Source organism: Ursus maritimus, unplaced genomic scaffold (genome assembly GCF_017311325.1).
Source record: "Ursus maritimus isolate PB19 unplaced genomic scaffold, ASM1731132v1 scaffold_7, whole genome shotgun sequence".
NCBI classification, from domain to species: domain Eukaryota; kingdom Metazoa; phylum Chordata; class Mammalia; order Carnivora; family Ursidae; genus Ursus; species Ursus maritimus.
This window is the reverse complement of record NW_024426885.1, coordinates 34,519,118-34,536,524: the sequence shown is the minus strand read 5'-3', so window position 1 is coordinate 34,536,524 and position 17,407 is coordinate 34,519,118. Positions and strand designations below refer to the sequence as shown.

At 37.3% G+C, this 17,407-nt stretch overlaps 1 protein-coding gene and 1 long non-coding RNA gene across 2 annotated transcripts in view; one reads left to right on the top strand and one right to left on the bottom strand.

Moving 5' to 3' along the window:
* TNKS2 (tankyrase 2) overlaps positions 1 to 17,407 on the top strand; it is a 64,636-nt gene that overhangs the window by 29,007 nt on the left and 18,222 nt on the right. Inside the window, exons 10-18 of the mRNA XM_040624737.1 lie at positions 655 to 746; positions 830 to 908; positions 3,729 to 3,900; positions 6,417 to 6,496; positions 9,775 to 9,920; positions 10,804 to 10,969; positions 11,920 to 12,139; positions 14,777 to 14,886; positions 15,598 to 15,786. Of these exons, the coding sequence (XP_040480671.1) occupies positions 655 to 746; positions 830 to 908; positions 3,729 to 3,900; positions 6,417 to 6,496; positions 9,775 to 9,920; positions 10,804 to 10,969; positions 11,920 to 12,139; positions 14,777 to 14,886; positions 15,598 to 15,786 (1,254 nt within the window). The remainder of the gene's footprint in view (positions 1 to 654; positions 747 to 829; positions 909 to 3,728; positions 3,901 to 6,416; positions 6,497 to 9,774; positions 9,921 to 10,803; positions 10,970 to 11,919; positions 12,140 to 14,776; positions 14,887 to 15,597; positions 15,787 to 17,407) is intronic.
* On the bottom strand, positions 12,152 to 16,970 carry LOC121101307. Its single transcript, XR_005833301.1, has 4 exons — positions 16,750 to 16,970; positions 16,225 to 16,398; positions 15,108 to 15,321; positions 12,152 to 12,509 (listed from the first exon to the last, which is right to left on the bottom strand). It is a non-coding gene; the product is annotated as an uncharacterized LOC121101307 (long non-coding RNA).

Sequence of the window (17,407 nt, the reverse complement as noted above, 5' to 3'; positions counted from 1 at the left end):
TAAACTTTTAAAAATAACATAGACACCATGCTATGTGGGAATAGCTTTGAAAGGAGTGTTGGTGACATTAATTTAAATTTTCATCACATCAGCAGTGGCTTTTTTAAAGATACAGGGCAACTATAAAACTTGATCAGAATATTTAGTAACATTTCTGATAAATAAGATTTGCAGACCCGGCCAGAATTTGGTAATTGTTATACGTTCTATCCAATAGAAAGTCTTTGAGTAGCAAAGTCAGGTCAAAAATAAAACAAAGAGGGGTGCCTGGATGGCTCAGTTGTTAAGCATCTGCCTTCGGCTCTGGGCGCGATCCTAGCGTTCTGGGATCGAGCCCCACATCAGGCTCCTATGCTGGGAGTCTGCTTCTTCCTCTCCCACTCCCTGCTTGTGTTCCCTCTCTCTCTGGCTGTCTCTCTCTGTCAAATGGATAAATAAAATCTTAAGGAAGGAAGGAAGGAAGGAAGGAAGGAAGGAAGGAAGGAAGGAAGGGAAAGAAAGAAAAAGAAAGAAAGAAAGAAAGAAAGAAAGAAAGAAAGAAAGAAAGAAAAGTTAAATAACTTCTTAGTTGTTCTTGATTGTAAACACAAATGTTCTTAAGTAAAAATTAGTTACATATAGGCCTTGATTAATGCTGCAATTTAAATTATCTAGCATTGTGCTGCCGCATCTCCATACCCCAAAAGAAAGCAAATATGTGAACTGTTGCTAAGAAAAGGAGCAAACATCAATGAAAAAACTAAAGAGTAAGTCTACTTTTAGTAATTAAAAATTATTGGCACTTTTTTTTTTTGAAAATACATTGATTGGATGACTTTTTCTTTTTAAGATTCTTGACTCCTCTCCACGTGGCATCTGAGAAAGCTCATAATGACGTTGTTGAAGTCGTGGTGAAACATGAAGCAAAGGTATACTTCCTCTTTGGTAATCTTTGGTAATCCAATGAGTTATTTTCTGTTTAGCAGATGAAACTCCTGGCTTCCTAAACTGTTTACTCTCTCATAAGTATTACTTTTTTCCTGTTAATCTATACTTAAAAATAGTCTAGCAGATACTTTATTTGATTTTTTGCTAGAAAGCCTAAGGATTTACTCAAAAATACATGCTTCCTATATATCCTTCCTTCTCCATTTCTTTTAGTCACACCCCACTGGTCAAGTTATCCTTAAGGGCTTTTTGTAATGGAATACTCTTCATAATATCCTCAGCTAGAAACACACTGATTATGACCAGTCATCTCCAGTCTTCTCTCACTCTTGTCTTCTGTTCCTTGGCTACCATGATAACTCTTGTTGTTTGCCCCAGCCACAGTCTTGCTCTGTTATTTCTGTGACTAAACCAAAGGACTTGGAACAGAAGGAAATAAATTATTTAAATAATTTGATGGAGGGGCGCCTGGGTAGCGCACTCGTTAAGCGTCTGCCTTCGGCTCAGGGCGTGATCCCGGCGTGCCAGGATCGAGTCCCACATCGGGCTCCTCCGTTGGGAGCCTACTTCTTCCTCTCCCACTCCCCTGCTGTGTTCCCTCTCTTGCTGGCTGTCTCTCTGTTACATAAATAAATAAAAAATCTTTAAAAAAAATAATAATAATTTGATGGAAAACAGTTCCCAAGTCAGTGTTCTTTAGTTGGCATTTGTATACAAAGCATTTTATTCTTGAAATAATTATGTTTTCATCAGGCTAGAAATCATCATTTCTTACCTAGGAACTTTAAAAAATACTACTCAGTAAAAGATACACATGGCATCCCAGATTGGAAGAGATAACAGTCCCCTAATTCAACAGTTTTGACAGGTTTTAGCCACGGATCCTTGCCTTTTCCAAACAAAATCTTTAGTAGAAATTCATTATGTAACAATGGAGCTGCTCTGAATGAAGGGAAAAGAAAGGAGTAGAGACCCTTAGCCCTTGGGTGACCCCAGGGCTCTTCCCTAAAGGTGCTTTGCAGAATAGTTTTCTGACATGTCTTTCCTTGGGTTCCCACTCATGGAACCATTTAGAATTCTTTCTACAACTTCTTGTTTGTGTTTCCTCTCAGTGTCCTAATTTCTCTTTGGTGGAATTCTTGATAATGTATAATCTCAGTCTTTCCTATTGTAAATTATTGAATAAAATAAAGTTTATTCTGCTTGACTGCTTGGCATATCTCGTCTATCTGTTCTGTAACTTTTCATTGATTGCTTTTTTTCATACATGTGGTGCATTACTAGAATATCTGGATGCGTATTAAATCTCGGTTGTGAAACTCAGTGAAACAGTCCTGACTAGTGGGGCCAACCATCTAGGTTTGTCCAGGAACTGAGGGATTTCCAGAAACACAGGACTGTCAGTACTAAAAGCGGGGAAGTCCCAGGCAAAGCAGGACCAGTTTGTCACCCACATCTTAACACAAAGTGGTACCCAAATAAAGTTTTCAAGTGGGTGTATTTCACATTTCAGTGAGTTTGGGTATGTGAATAAGTGGATTAATTGTCCTGAACATTTTAAATCAATTTTCAAGTCCCCTAAGCTTGGAGACTAGCAATTTATAATCCAGTTTTGGTTTCATTGAGAAAGTCTTACTATATTCCTGTTCAAATATTCTCCAATTCCATGAATATGAATTGGACTATGTCTCAGATCACAGTAGTGGCCACAGGGTTAATTACTGAGGAACTTAATTTCTCACTTACGTTTAGAAAAATTACTTACCTGGTGGGGAAGAGTGCAGGTGGAGATGAGATGGTGGAATTAGCATTTTACTATATTGTCTTACTACATATTCATCAGTTTCTCCTGTTATCTATCCATAAATGTATATATACCTACTACACATTTCAAAGTAATTTGCAAATTGCTATGCACTTTTCCTTAAATACTTCCATGTAGGCATCATCTAGAGGTCAGTATTTATTTACAGGTTTTTTGGGGGTGCAAAACTTACATGCAGTGAGATGCACAAATCTTAAATGTACATTTGCTAGATTTTGACTAATGTATACACCTGTGCTACCAAAACTCATCAAGGTATAGAATGTTATTTCATGGCAGAGGCAAGGCCCCATCCAAGGCAATCTCCACCCCTAGATGCAACAACCATTTCATTTATTTCCTGTGTAGATTAGATTTGCCTGTTCTAGGCCTTCACATCTGTGGAATTGTACAATGCATACTCTTCTGTAAGGCTTTCTCCTCTGTTTGTTTTGGAGATTGATCCACGTACCAATCACTTGTTCCTTTTTATTGCTTAAAAGTATTCTGTTGTGTGAATAGAACATAATATATTTATCTATACAGATTATATTTTACATGATTAAAAAAGTAAACTAAGCCAGTAAGAATAAATGTTTTAATGCTAATTTAGTCTCCGGCTTTGTTACTGTTGTCTATCTTGGGATAGTCACCACATTTCAGAACCTCAGAGTTCCATAAAAACACACGGATTAAACTTTCTTAGGCAATGTCTACCTTTAAATGCAGTAAATATACTAATACTTTAATGCCAAACACAACTGTTATTCAACACCTGCTCTTAATCCAAAAAGGGTTCTTTTCTAAAATCAGCCTTAATAAACTGGTGAATATATGCTCTATATTTGAGCAAAAACACTTGTTTTAGCACTGGATAATAGGTTTCATTAGAGAATAATTGGGATTTTTTAATTTTAGTAGCAGGCGTTAAATACATGATTGGATGGTTTTAAATTTTGATTTACAGGCTAATTTTAGCTTTTTCTGCACTGTTAAGGTTAATGCTCTGGATAATCTCGGTCAGACTTCTCTGCACAGAGCTGCACACTGTGGTCATCTGCAAACCTGCCGCCTACTCTTGAGCTATGGGTGTGATCCGAACATCATATCCCTTCAGGGCTTTACTGCCTTACAGATGGGAAATGAAAACGTGCAGCAACTTCTTCAAGGTATTAAGTGCTTTCGTGAAATCAACTTTGAAAAATTAATCTTTAAATTTTTTCACATAGGGGTGCCTAGCTGTCTCAGTCGGAAGAGCATGCAGCTCTTGATTTCAGGGTCGGGAGTTTGAGCCCCACTTTGGGTGTAGAGATTACTTAAATAAATAAAACTTTAAAAATAAAAATAGTTCTTTTCACATACTATGCAGAAGTTGGTAATAAAAAGAAAATGTAGAATATTTGGCTGTTACTTCTTAATTCATTATACTCAGTTTTTGAAATGTCATTAAATCTTACTAAGATTTTGTTCCAGAAGCATCTGCCTAATTTCTCTAATAGCTGGCTCTTAAGTTTTTATCTAGATAGTGTTAAAGATGTAATAGTTTAAAGACAGGAAAACATAAAAAGGTAGGTCTTTCTCAATTGAGCATCCATAATGATAAATAATACTCTAAAGACTGGCCCTGCCTCTTCAAAGGTCCTTTATATATAAGGCATGTAGAATTTTTATATAAGGTAACCAACTATTTGACTTACCAAAACATATTTAACTATTGAATACATGCATATTCATTATATTTTTAAATATTTAGATCAAATATCTATACATTTTGCATAGGTTATACATTTCACCCTAGAAATCTGGTCCAATAAATTTTAAAGTGACTTTGACATCTGAAAGCTCACATAAGAAGAAATAGAACCAGTCAAGCCTGTTGTATCTTTAACAGTCATTTTTGATGATCCTTATGCCTGTGATCTGGAAACCACCTTTTGAGAAAAACACTGAATAGATGAAGGCAGGTTGACAAAACAACCTGGAACCTGCCAAAACTGAACTAACTACAAGACTCTTTCAGGATTCCCTTTAGTTCCTCATATACCACACATTTGTTTCAGTGTCAGTTTTGGGGTTATAACACCAGTCCTATTCAGTTGCCTCGTGATGGAGGATTACAGTCCTACTAGTTTTGTGCTAAGTGCAGTTTCTTACCTTTCCAGCTAGTTTTTTGTTTTGTTTTTTTTTTAAGATTTTATTTATTTGACAGAGCACAAGCAGGGGGAGCAGCAGAGGGACAGGGAGAAGCAGGCTCTCTGCTGAGCAGGGAGCCTGATGCAGGACTTGATCCCAGGACCCTGGAATCATGACCTAAGCTGAAGGCAGATGCTTAACTGACTGAGCCACCCAGGTGCCCCTCAAGCTAATTTCTTAGAGTAAATTGTCAAAGTAGAATTTCCAGGTCAACTTACAGATAACCTGTAATTGTTAAATCATCTTCTAGAAAGGTTGTTAAGTACCATTTTATACTCCTACTAACAGCATGTGACAAGACCTGTTTGTCAGCACTAGGTATTATGATTCTTAACGTTTGGTGAATGTGTATCTGTGAACTTCAGAAGTAATGCTTTTTTTTTAACGCAGAGTATAGAAATATTGTCAGTGTCGGGGCGCCTGGGTGGCACAGCGGTTGAGCGCCTGCCTTCGGCTCAGGGCGTGATCCCGGCGTTATGGGATCGAGCCCCACATCAGGCTCCTCCGCTGAGAGCCTGCTTCTTCCTTTCCCACTCCCCCTGCTTGTGTTCCCTCTCTCGCTGGCTGTCTCTATCTCTGTCGAATGAATAAATAAATAAAATCTTTAAAAAAAAAAAAAAAATATTGTCAGTGTAGCTCCCCCATTTCCTCTTTGCCCACTAATGGATGAAAAAGAAAAACCCAGGATCTCATTATTTTAATTTGCATTTTTAAGATAATATGTTGTAATATTTTTTTCCATTTTTTATTTGCCTTATAACTTTGTTTAATGTTATGTTATTGCCTGACATATTTTTCCAAATCAATATTGGTTTTGCCTTCAGTGTACTACTCTAAGATGCTTTTTTACTCCAGGTATAAAAATATTCACTTATATTTTCTTCTGGTATTTTTAAGGTGTAATTTTTTTATTCTTAAGTCTTTAATCCATTGGAGTTTATTTTGTTCTAAGATATAAAGGTACATGTTTTCTTCCTTTCTTGTGAAATTTTAAATGAGCTATAAAGCAGAATTTCAGACCTGAACATGACTTTAGTTATCTCCTAGTCTCTCTTTTCTCTTTTTAGAACTGAAAAAATCTAAGGCCCCTTGCCCCAGTTCTGATAGCTAGTTAAGGGCAGACCCATGGTTAGGTTTCTGGCCATTGGTCTCCTGATTTAAAGCTTTTCCACCATCCAGTGTCCTTGGTTGTAGAACATGCCATCTTTCATCAGTTTTATACTCCATTTTATTGTTTAAATCTCATTTATTGTTCACATTTACATACATTTTGCTTATTTATATGTATATACACGAAGTGTTTCCCCCAAAAATCTTTTTTTGTCTCACAAAAATTTTTAACAAAGTCTTTCTGGTTTTCCTCTACTGTGGAGATTTACTATATAATCTACCAAACTGTAAAAGAACTTTACTTTGAGATAAGATGCCTCTCTTAAAGCCTGGTCCTGCCTTCTTCATGGGAGTTTTAATCACTCTTTCCTTCTCTTTTTAGAGGGTATCCCATTGGGTAATTCAGAGGCAGACAGACAGTTGCTGGAAGCTGCAAAGGCTGGCGATGTAGAAACTGTAAAAGTAAGATATGGTCTTATGTTTTTGTTAACTTTGGGTTTTTACTTTCAGTGTTTAATGAATCTCTACTATTGTAATGAAGAGCCTAGTTATTTATATGTGCCTTGTTTTTAAAGGTAAATAATGATAATCTAGTTCTCCGCAAGTAAGAATCATTGTTCAGTGGAAGAAACTTTTTAGTTTCACGTGCATCTCAGTAAATACTTCACAATCACAAATTTAAATAAAGTGCATGTTTATGGAAATAAGTTTCATTTAATGACCTATTTGTCCCCTTAAAAGAATAATATCAAATTGTCCATTGTTTACGTACGACACATAGAACAGGAAAGGGATGAAGAACTAAACAGTGTGTCACTGTGTCGATGTATTTCTTCTGTTTTTATTTCTTTGCTCTCTCTACCACTGTGTTGCCACTTTTCAGAGCCGCTGTCTCCTAGTAATCTTCAGTTCATCTAGCCAACTTCAGCTCTTACAGGGCCCAACTCCTGGGGTTATCCTCCGTAGAATAACCCTTCCTCAGATTTTCCTTTACTTTTTACCGTAGAGTGATATGTAATGTCTTAGTGCCTGTACCAGATACTTCTGTTACCTATAGAAGTTGTATATCCCAGTACATAACTCAGAAGCCTAACGTTTTGAAAGAGCAAGACTACTTTTCCATTCAACTAATATAGATTAAAATTAACTCAACATGTTTTATGAATGAAATAATTCTTCAGTAATGCAATGGGGTTTCGGGTTTTTTTTCCATTTTATTGTAGTGTTATTTTAATTCCCAAAGCTAGCAGGGAGAAAAAAGCTTTGTTATATTCTGCCATCCCTCCCCCCCCTTGCCCCTGGACTTTTTCAAAAATAGTGCTGGTCCTATTTGAGGGAACAATGACTTGTAATAAATTTTATAAAAATCTGAATTTATTGATTTGTGACAGGAGTAGCTACATGAAGCAATTTCACGATATTTCTATTTGGTGTCCTCAATCCTGAACAGACCCACCACACAAAGTCAATTTTAGATTTTCTGAGAATGAAATACATTGGTCTCAGCTGAACTTGAGCTCTGAGGAAACTTATTCACTGTCCTTTTAAATAAAGAGATTTGGGGAAATTGATTTAAAAGTCCATGTGATCTTTTCCTACTGCGTTTTTATGTAGATAGTACAATCATCTCCAAGTAACTTAAGATTTTATTTTTTAAATAATCTCATTTTTCAAAGAAAAAAACCATTATAATGGAATCTTATTGTTTGACGTAATTTATATTTACATTCTCATTCCCTTAAGTGGGAGGTTAATAAGATACTGGAAGGAAGATTTGGTTTCTATTACTAAATACTGCTGACTTGTGGAAAAACAAGTTACTTGAGTTGAAAATAGTGAGCTGATTTTTTTTTTCTGGAAAATTAATTTAAAAATGAAAGGCAATTAGTTAAAGGGCAACTAGCTGATTTTTTTGTTTGGGGGGGTAAAAATTTCAGACGTTCGTGCACGTACATGTGTTAAAGAGCATAGAGCTGTATTCATTATATATAATATTGAAGGCTAGACTTTGTTTTCATTAGGCATCTCGAGGAAGAAATAAAAGAGCTGGGGCAGGAATTGGGACTTGAGGAACGAAATGATGCTCAGTAATGGATTGAGGAAGCTTGTCCTTTCTCCCTCGTTCTCTGTGAATGAGCCATCTTCACTTACCCCTGCTTTTAAAATCACTTGATGGCGGGGCACCTGGCTGGCTCGGTGGGGTGTGTGCCTCTTAAGGGTTGTGGGTTCAAGCCCTACCTTGGGTGTAGAGATTGCCTTAAAAAATGTTAAGAAAAGAATTCACTTGATAGTAATTTATCTCCACAACCTTTCTAGCCAGTATCTATCTGTAGACGGGGGGTTTGGTGTGAATTACTGGGACAGTAACATCTGCATATTACCCAATGAACACTAAATTATGTGCTCAATTTGTTTAGTGGTGATCCATCATGCTAGATACTTCTAAGTATTAGAAAACTTGTCTCAGAGTACAGAAAACTAAACTGAGAAGTAGGAAGTAAAGTGGCTGGTGAAAAGTACCCAACCTAGCAGCACTTGGCACATGTATTAAAAATACTCATTCCTGGGGCGCCTGGGTGGCACAGCGGTTAAGCGTCTGCCTTCAGCTCAGGGCGTGATCCCGGCGTTATGGGATCGAGTCCCACATCAGGCTCCTCCGCTGTGAGCCTGCTTCTTCCTCTCCCACTCCCCCTGCTTGTGCTCCGTCTCTCGCTGGCTGTCTCTCTGTCAAATAAATAAATAAAATCTTTAAAAAAAAAAAAATTTCATTCCTAGAGCCCAACTTCAAAGCCATGAAATACTGTCTCAGACGGGACCCTGAATCTGTATATCAAACAGCCTCTTGTTTAGGAAGTATAAAAAAGCTTTACTAGTCCAATAATTAAACCCCTTGAAGTTAAACCCACAGATAGCTACCTCCATTGATTTATTAGGCTTAGGTTATCCCTAAGGGATAGGGGACTTTTTACTACTATTGATAGTCCTTAAACTTTTTTTGAGCACCATGATTTTTTATTTATGTTGCTTTTCTTCCCCAAACATTTGTACTTTTCATACAAGCATGAATAAAAGTGTTATTCTTAAAGCTTTTTCTCAGCCAGGCTTCCTCATCTAAACCAAAGAACACAAATAAGTATTTGACTATTTTCTTAGTTTTCCCAAGGATTGTAAGTGTAGTTCCTTGACTATGAGCATCACCTAGGAACTTGTTAGAAATGCAAGTTCTCAGGCCCCACCCCAGACACACTAAATTAGAAAATCTGGAGGCAGGACCCAGTGCACATGAAAATTTGAGAACTGCTGGTCTACAGCAGAACTTTTTAAACTTTAATGTGCTTACAGATCATCTAGGGATCTCGTTAAAATGCAGATTCTGACTCAGATGGGGGTCTGAGAGTCTGCATTCTTAACAAACCCCAGGATCCAGCATACCTCTACTTACATGTGTCACAAAAGGGAAGTTAGAATGCTGATAATTGGTACTTTAGATTACCTTTATGTAAATAGTAGTAGTGATAATGATAAAATTTACCCACTAACTTAAGCAAAAGATAATACAGGCATAGATAAGAGGACCACAGGGATTCCCAAAAAATGACAAGGTGAAATAAGAATAAGTAGTTTCTGAGAATACTGATTCAATGAGACAAGAAATTAAATCAGACGTTTGAAATCTCTACTAAATGAATGAAAACAAATCAGACTGTAGCGTCGTGTGTATACTGTATTCCATCCTGCAGAAACTGTGTACTGTTCAGAGTGTCAACTGCAGAGACATTGAAGGGCGTCAGTCAACGCCGCTCCATTTTGCAGCTGGCTACAATCGGGTGTCTGTGGTGGAGTATCTGCTGCAACACGGAGCTGATGTGCACGCTAAAGATAAAGGGCAAGTACCAACAATTGCCATGGCCTCTTTTCCTTTACCTGACCTTTTTAGGAAAATCTGGAAAAAACATTTTTTTGGTAATTTTATGATAGTTGGTAGGTCATTTGTTTTTAGGAAAGTCTGTTACCTAACACTGGTTTAAATGTAGCTTCTTAATTTCAGTTAAGATTTTATGATGATTAGCATTTATATAAAGACTTATTTGCATAATGCCTTATAGTCTTACAATGACTAAGGAGATTAGTGTGATTGATTTTTAATATTAAGTAAATTTTTCAGTTTGCATTGAAGATATTTGAATTCTTCCAGTTTATCTTAAAATTACTTTTTTAAAAAAATATACAGTTCTTGGGGTGCCTGGGTGGCTTAGTCGGTTAAGTGTCTGACTCTTGGTTTCAGCTCAGGTCATGATTTGGGGTCAGGGAATCAAGCTCCACCCAGAGTCTGCTTGAGATTTTCTCTCTCCCTCTCCCCGCCTCCCCCCCCCCCACTCCTGTGTTCACTCTCTCTCTAAATAAATAAATCAAATCTTTAAAATATACACACACAATACCCCTCCATTCTAGATCGAGTATAGGTGTTTGTTATATTCTCTCCAATTTAAAATATTTTTAGGGCAACCCTCTCAGGTCCCCTCCCTCTTGGGGAGCTTCGTGCTATCACTTTACTATTGCTCCCACCAAAAAGAAAAAAATATGTATTTTTAAAATTTCCTCCCCACACCCTCCGAAAACAATTCCATTTCTGCTTTCAATAAATTGAGGTTCTATAAAATATAAGCAGTGTGATCCTTTATGCAGTTCAAGAAATTTATCAGCTATATGCAGTTATCTTAATTAAACATATCTTTGTGTTGCATTGCTTATGTAATTTTTCTTTTCAGAGGCCTTGTACCTTTGCACAATGCATGTTCTTATGGACATTATGAAGTTGCAGAACTTCTTGTTAAGCATGGAGCAGTAGTTAATGTAGCTGATTTATGGAAATTTACACCTTTACATGAAGCTGCAGCAAAAGGAAAATACGAAATTTGCAAACTCCTGCTCCAGGTATATTTAAGTATTTACTGTAGACATGGTTTATTACATAGGTGTTTATATTTCTTGTAACTTTCAATATAAACTTAAACTGGTAAAGGGGTATGAAGCAAAGCTATCTAATTCTCTACCTAGATTTCAGAATAAATGTCATGAACACAATATTTTAATCTACGGGGATGTTTACCACACATAGATTTATTATTGTATGAAAAAGTCAGCTATCATCAAGTAACAGTTTTCTGATTATTATCCTAATTTTCTATATAGTACTTTAACCTCAAAATATTTGATGGATTATGTAATTTATAAGGCAGATTTATTTGGCACTAATAAGATTGATAGTACTGGTTTAATACAGGTAGCCGTGTACATATTTTACAGTAAAAACAAAAGTTAGGGCACTTGCTGGCTTAGTAGCTCATGCAACTCTTGATCTGAGGGTCGTGAGTTCAAGCCCCACTTTGGGCATAGCACTTACTTAATAATATGTTAAATTAAAAAAAAATACGTTAAATTTATACTTTGTTTCAGGGTTTATGAAAACTAAAAATAACATACATGAAAATAAGTTGTTTATGAAATTCTGCCTTATTTTGAATGTAGTTTAAAATTTTTACTAAATTGCATTATAGGGGCTCCTAGCTGGCTCAGTCGGTAGAGCATGCGACTCGATCTCAGGGTCATGATTTCGAGCCCTGCGCTGGGAATGGAACCTACTTTAAAAAACAAGAATAATAATAATAAGTTGCATTATAAAAACCCAGTAATATTTAACTGCCTCTGTATTCTTTTCATTATAATTTTCCGTGTACTAAATTAAATATAACAAACATGTCAACCTTTAAGGTAGAGTCTCTCAGTATAAAATAGGTTTTTTTACTGTAGTTCCATTGACTATTTTCTCATAGACTAAGGGCAAACTTAAGCCATTCCTCTTTGTCTGTTTTTCACATGCCCAGCATGGTGCAGATCCTACAAAGAAAAACAGAGATGGAAATACCCCTTTGGATCTTGTTAAAGATGGAGATACAGATATCCAAGATCTACTTAGGGGAGATGCAGCTTTGTTAGATGCTGCCAAGAAGGGTTGTTTAGCCAGAGTAAAGAAGTTGTCTTCTCCTGATAATGTAAATTGCCGTGATACCCAAGGCCGACATTCAACCCCCTTACATTTAGCAGGTAAGTGAATGAAGTTTCACAGATTTAAGCTGGTGACGTCTAAGGTTCATTATACCAAAGGAAAATATTTCCTGAAAGTAAACTGAAAAGATGCAGCTCAAATATCTCCTAGTGCCACCATTACACCTGAGTGTGTGTGTATAGGCCAGCTGTGTTTCGTGGTCACTTTAGTGCTGGTGCATTACCTGGAGTAAGAATAATGGGAAAAGACTCTGCCAGTCACTATAGTGCTTTGGAATCTCTATTCCAGTCACCATAGTTTTAAATCCTCTTTGGTGAGTGAGTTTTGGCTATAGAAACTTGAAAAATCAGCCTTCTTGAGCCAGCCTTCCTCATGAGAAGTTAAAGCTTTTCATTCTTCTTATGACAGCTGTTAAGCACAAGCAGAAAAAAAATCTTAAGACTTTCAGAAGTTACATAAACCTATTGCCAGAGTTGTTATATTAATTAGTTAGGCCTACCGTAACAAGGTACCACAGACTGGGTGACTTAAATTTCTTTTCTCACAGCTGCGGAAATCAAGGCAGTGGCAACATTGGTTTCCCTGATGCCTCTCTTCTCCGCCTGCAGATGGCCACCTTTTCACTGTGTCCTCACTTGGCCTTTTGTCTGTTATGTGCACATGCCTGGTTTCTCTGACTGTATGTCCTAATCTTTTATAAGGACACCAGTCAGGTGGGATTAGGGCCTTCCCTAACATCCTCATTTTAACTTGATTACCTCTTTAAAGATCTTATCTCCTAATACAGTCACATGCTAAGGTACTGATGGTTAGAGCCAATACAAGAATTTGGGAGAAAATTGAGTACATAACATTTTTTACAAGTTTCATTCATGAAATTGACACAGTGCACGTTTGTTTTAGTGCAGGTGCACGTTTTGGTTCAGTTTCCTTAGCTGCAATGAAAATCCTCGGGAATGGGCCATTAAAATCACTGAACTTACAGCTAATATTCAGTGGGGTTACACTGCAGGAATAATTTGACTCATACAAGTTTATCTAAATACATACAGTTTAAAAAGAAAAAAGTAAATAGAGAAAAAAGTAATGCATGTGTTTTGCCACTTTGTGTAATATGGGAGATAGTTTACCCTTCTTTTTTTTCTCTCTTAGTCTCATAGTGTGAATAACTGAGTGTGTTCCTAGTATTTAAAAGATAATTTTGGTTATATGTGATTTTTACTTTTAAATTTTCATCCCATGAAAGTTAGGACCCCACTGTCCAAGGAAAAGAATTACTTTATATGTTTTTTAGAGAATTTTGAAAGTGATAACCACACATGCTAATATGGTGAGAAAAGGCTTTTATACTTCCACTGGCAATCAGGAGTTTCTCTTCCATGCAAGACAGGATGTGACCTGTGTATACTTGAATTATGCTGTGTATATTTATTTATATTAGCTTTTCTGTATCTTTATGGTAGCATATCTGGAACATTTCATAATTACTATTTAAACCCATGTTATCGGGTGCCTGGGTGGCTCGGTTGGTTAAGTGTCTATCTTCAGCCCAGGTCATGATCCCAGGGTCCTGGAATCGAGCCCCATGTTGGACTCCGTGCTCAGCATGGAGCCTGCTTCTCTCTCCCCCTCTGTCTCTGCTCCTCCCCTTTGCTTGCTGTCTCTCCTGCTGTCTCTCACTCTCAAATAAAAATCTCTTAAAAAAATAAAAATAAATCTATGTTGTCTTTGTAAATGGTAAATAGGTTGTATATACAAAACATTTCTGCCCACTTGTGCAGTTTTATACCTTGAGACCTAGAAGGACTTTTTTTGGTTCTTTGTAATACTTAGCTTATGGTAGTTCTTTGGTTTTGTTTTTCCCTCCTTGATCTTACTAAATTTTTTGGCTTCAAATCCTTCAGCAAAAGAATAAAAACTACAAGAAAATAAATGTGAAAAATATTTTGAACTGTTCTAAAGTTTCAAGTGATAGCTGGTGTTATGTTGACAAAGTTAAGTTCCAGATTTGCTCTCAGTCTATGATTATGTGTCAAATAAAATATACTTTACCATAAGACTGTACTAAGATAGCTGACAGCTCCCAGGATGACAGCTAAGATATTATGGTATATTTATAAAATACTAAATTTTATTTCAGGGCTTCAGCAACACTGGATTTTGCTGCCAGACTTGCAGAGATGTATATCCCTAAGATCTCCGTCTACAAAAAGCATGTCTTTGTGTCCTTCTGGGAAAATGGGGTCCTGAGACCAATGCTAGTGTGCTGTCTCCTCTGCCGGCCACTTGTGTTCCTAACTTGGCTTTTATATGCTTGAATGCCTTTTACTTGTAGCCCTTGAGACCACCACGTACCTGAGTTTAGGAAGTTGCATATAACAACCATAAAGGCAAGGACTCTGGTAGATTTTTAAAAGAAAAGATACAAGCAAATCAATCATTATAACTTTGAGAGTCTGAAATGAATGAGTGTCATCCCTGAAAGCTTCCAGCTTGAGACCAGTGGGCAGTTTTTTCCATGAGATAAATTTTTAATAGACTCCAGTGGGGAATATCAGATTCCTATAAAATCTCTTTGTTTTTTAAAGAATGTCTGTGCTTTTTATACAGATATATAGATGTAATTATTTTTTATATTAACAAGTGAAAGTAATTTTACTTCTTTTCTAAATTAGCTGGTTATAATAATTTAGAAGTTGCAGAGTATTTGTTACAACATGGAGCTGATGTGAATGCCCAGGACAAAGGAGGACTTATTCCTTTACATAATGCGGCATCTTATGGGGTAAGTTCTTTCATATTACCTTTAAAAATCTATGAAATTTTCTAAGTGGAAATCAGTATTGCGGTTAAAAGGGCATTTAGTTTGACTTTTTCATTCTATAGAAGAGTAAATATGAGGACTAAAGAGATTAAATAATGTCCAGGTCTCGGCTCCGAATCTGCTGTAAGTGAGCTGTGAGCACATCTGTCTTTCATTGTATTACTTTCCTTGGCCCCTCTTACTTTCAGTGAGGTGTTGATGGCTTTGTTTATTTGTTGGTGCCGGAAACCCGGAAACCCGCTAGGCCTCCTGGGAGTCTGTAGAGATTCAGATGCATTGTTCCTGAGTTTACAGCAGCCCTAGATGTTATCATCAGTATTGACCATCTTCAGTAGTGTAGTTGGAATAACTGAGAAAGCTTGCTGGTTTATAAATTGATGTTCAGCAATTACAATCCTTGAAAAAATGAGAAATTGTTTTAAGTTGTATTCATTTATTTAGTTCCCGTCCTGTGTAGAATTCTTAAATATTTTCTAATTTCTCAAATTATTAAAACATCTAATGTAGTTTTTAATCAACTACTGATAAATTATGATGTTGGGGAGAAACACAGTTTTTCTTTTCCTTTCCAGAGTACGTTTGAAAATATGGAAAAATAGGTATATAGCTAGTTTCTTTTTAGGAACTAAAATGTGATAATATTTCAGACGGTAACAGTATTTTCTTTTACAGCATGTAGATGTAGCAGCTTTACTAATAAAGTATAATGCATGTGTCAATGCCACGGACAAATGGGCTTTCACACCTTTGCATGAAGCAGCCCAAAAGGGACGAACACAGCTTTGTGCTTTATTGTTGGCCCATGGAGCTGACCCTACTCTTAAAAATCAGGAAGGACAAACGCCTTTAGATTTAGTTTCAGTAAGTGATGGAATCTTTGAAAAATCTTAGTGCTTTTCTGACTTTTTGAAGTTCAGTTGGTATATAGAAAATGTCTTCATGGTGAATGTTGCAAAATCTATTTTTTAGCCCAATTTAAATGTAGGACTTCTTTGGCATTAAAATACAATATGTAAATAATAGGATTATCAATCAGTTATTTTATCCCGGGTGCTTTTGGAAATAGGAAAAAGAAGTACATGGCATAGCTGCTTCTGTTATTAGTTGCAAAACAAAACAGGCACAGGCCCTCAGTGAAGGCTGTTAACAGTGCATACTGTGCAGTCATATAGGACGTCCGGGTCTTGATAAAATTTCCCAGCCAGGGACATTGCCCTCAAGGTACAGTCACAAAGCCTGCTTCTAGTAGGGATTCCCTTCCCTCCTACACTGCCTCTTCCCAAAGTTCCTGTTGCTTACCTCACCAACAGCATTCATGAAACAAGCTTGTTCTTCCAGTTTTCTATGAAGTTTTTGTTTGTTTTGTTTTGTTTTTTTCCTTCCTTTCCCAGGGGTACTCATGTAGGCATCTCCACTGTAGCCTCTACCTCTGCTTTGGCCAGTGTGACACAGGTGCCTGTCTTGTCTCGACCACTGACGAAATTGACCACGGCAATGGGGGGAAAGGGAGAAGAAATTCTTGTTGAGATGGAAGGGAAGTCTTTTCTATAGATTGCTTTCTACTGAGAGAGATTCCACTGTTAACAAGTTACACGGAGAAGCTGATTTAGTTCATCTGCATTGGGGGTTAAATAGATCTTTCTCAGCAGGCTGATAACCCAAACGTAGTTGCAATATTTCTTAAGGGAATTGTCTTTCTAGTTCCAAACTACCTTGGAAGTGCACTTTTCTAATTCATTCCACCCATTTGTTAGTCAACCAGACATAAGTGACATGAAACAAAATGCTCTAGAGGACAGGCGTGGGCTTTCGAATCAAACAGACCTGCCATAGAATTCCAGCTCTACCATTTAACAGTCTTCTTTCGCCTTGCCTCATCTCTAAGTGTCAGTCGCGTCATCTGTAAATGGGGGCAAAATATGTCTCATTAAGGGGCACCTGGCTGGCTCAGAAGAGCGTGCTACTCTTCATCTTGGGCTTGTGAGTTCGGGCTCCACGTGGGGTGTAGAGATTACTTAAAAATAAAATCTTTAGGGGTGCCTGGGTGGCACAGCGGTTAGGCATCTGCCTTCGGCTCAGGGCATGATCCCGGCGTTGTGGGGTCGAGCCCCACATCAGGCTCTTCCGCTATGAGCCTGCTTCTTCCTCTCCCACTCCCCCTGCTTGTGTTCCCTCTCTCGCTGGCTGTCTCTATCTCTGTCAAATAAATAAATAAAATCTTTAAAAAATAAAATAAAATAAAATCTTTAGGAGTGCCTAGATGGCTCAGTCGGTTAAGCTGCCTTCAGCTCAGGTCGTGATCCCAGGGTCCTGGAATTGAGTCCCCGCAGCGGGTGCCTTGCTCAGTGGGGAGTCTGCTTCTCCCTCCCTCTTCCCCTCCCCCCAGCTCATGCGCGCACGCTCGCGCTCTCTCTCTCTCTCTCTAGCAAATAAAATCTTTAAAAATAAATAAATAAAATAAAATTGATACTATTATAACTCA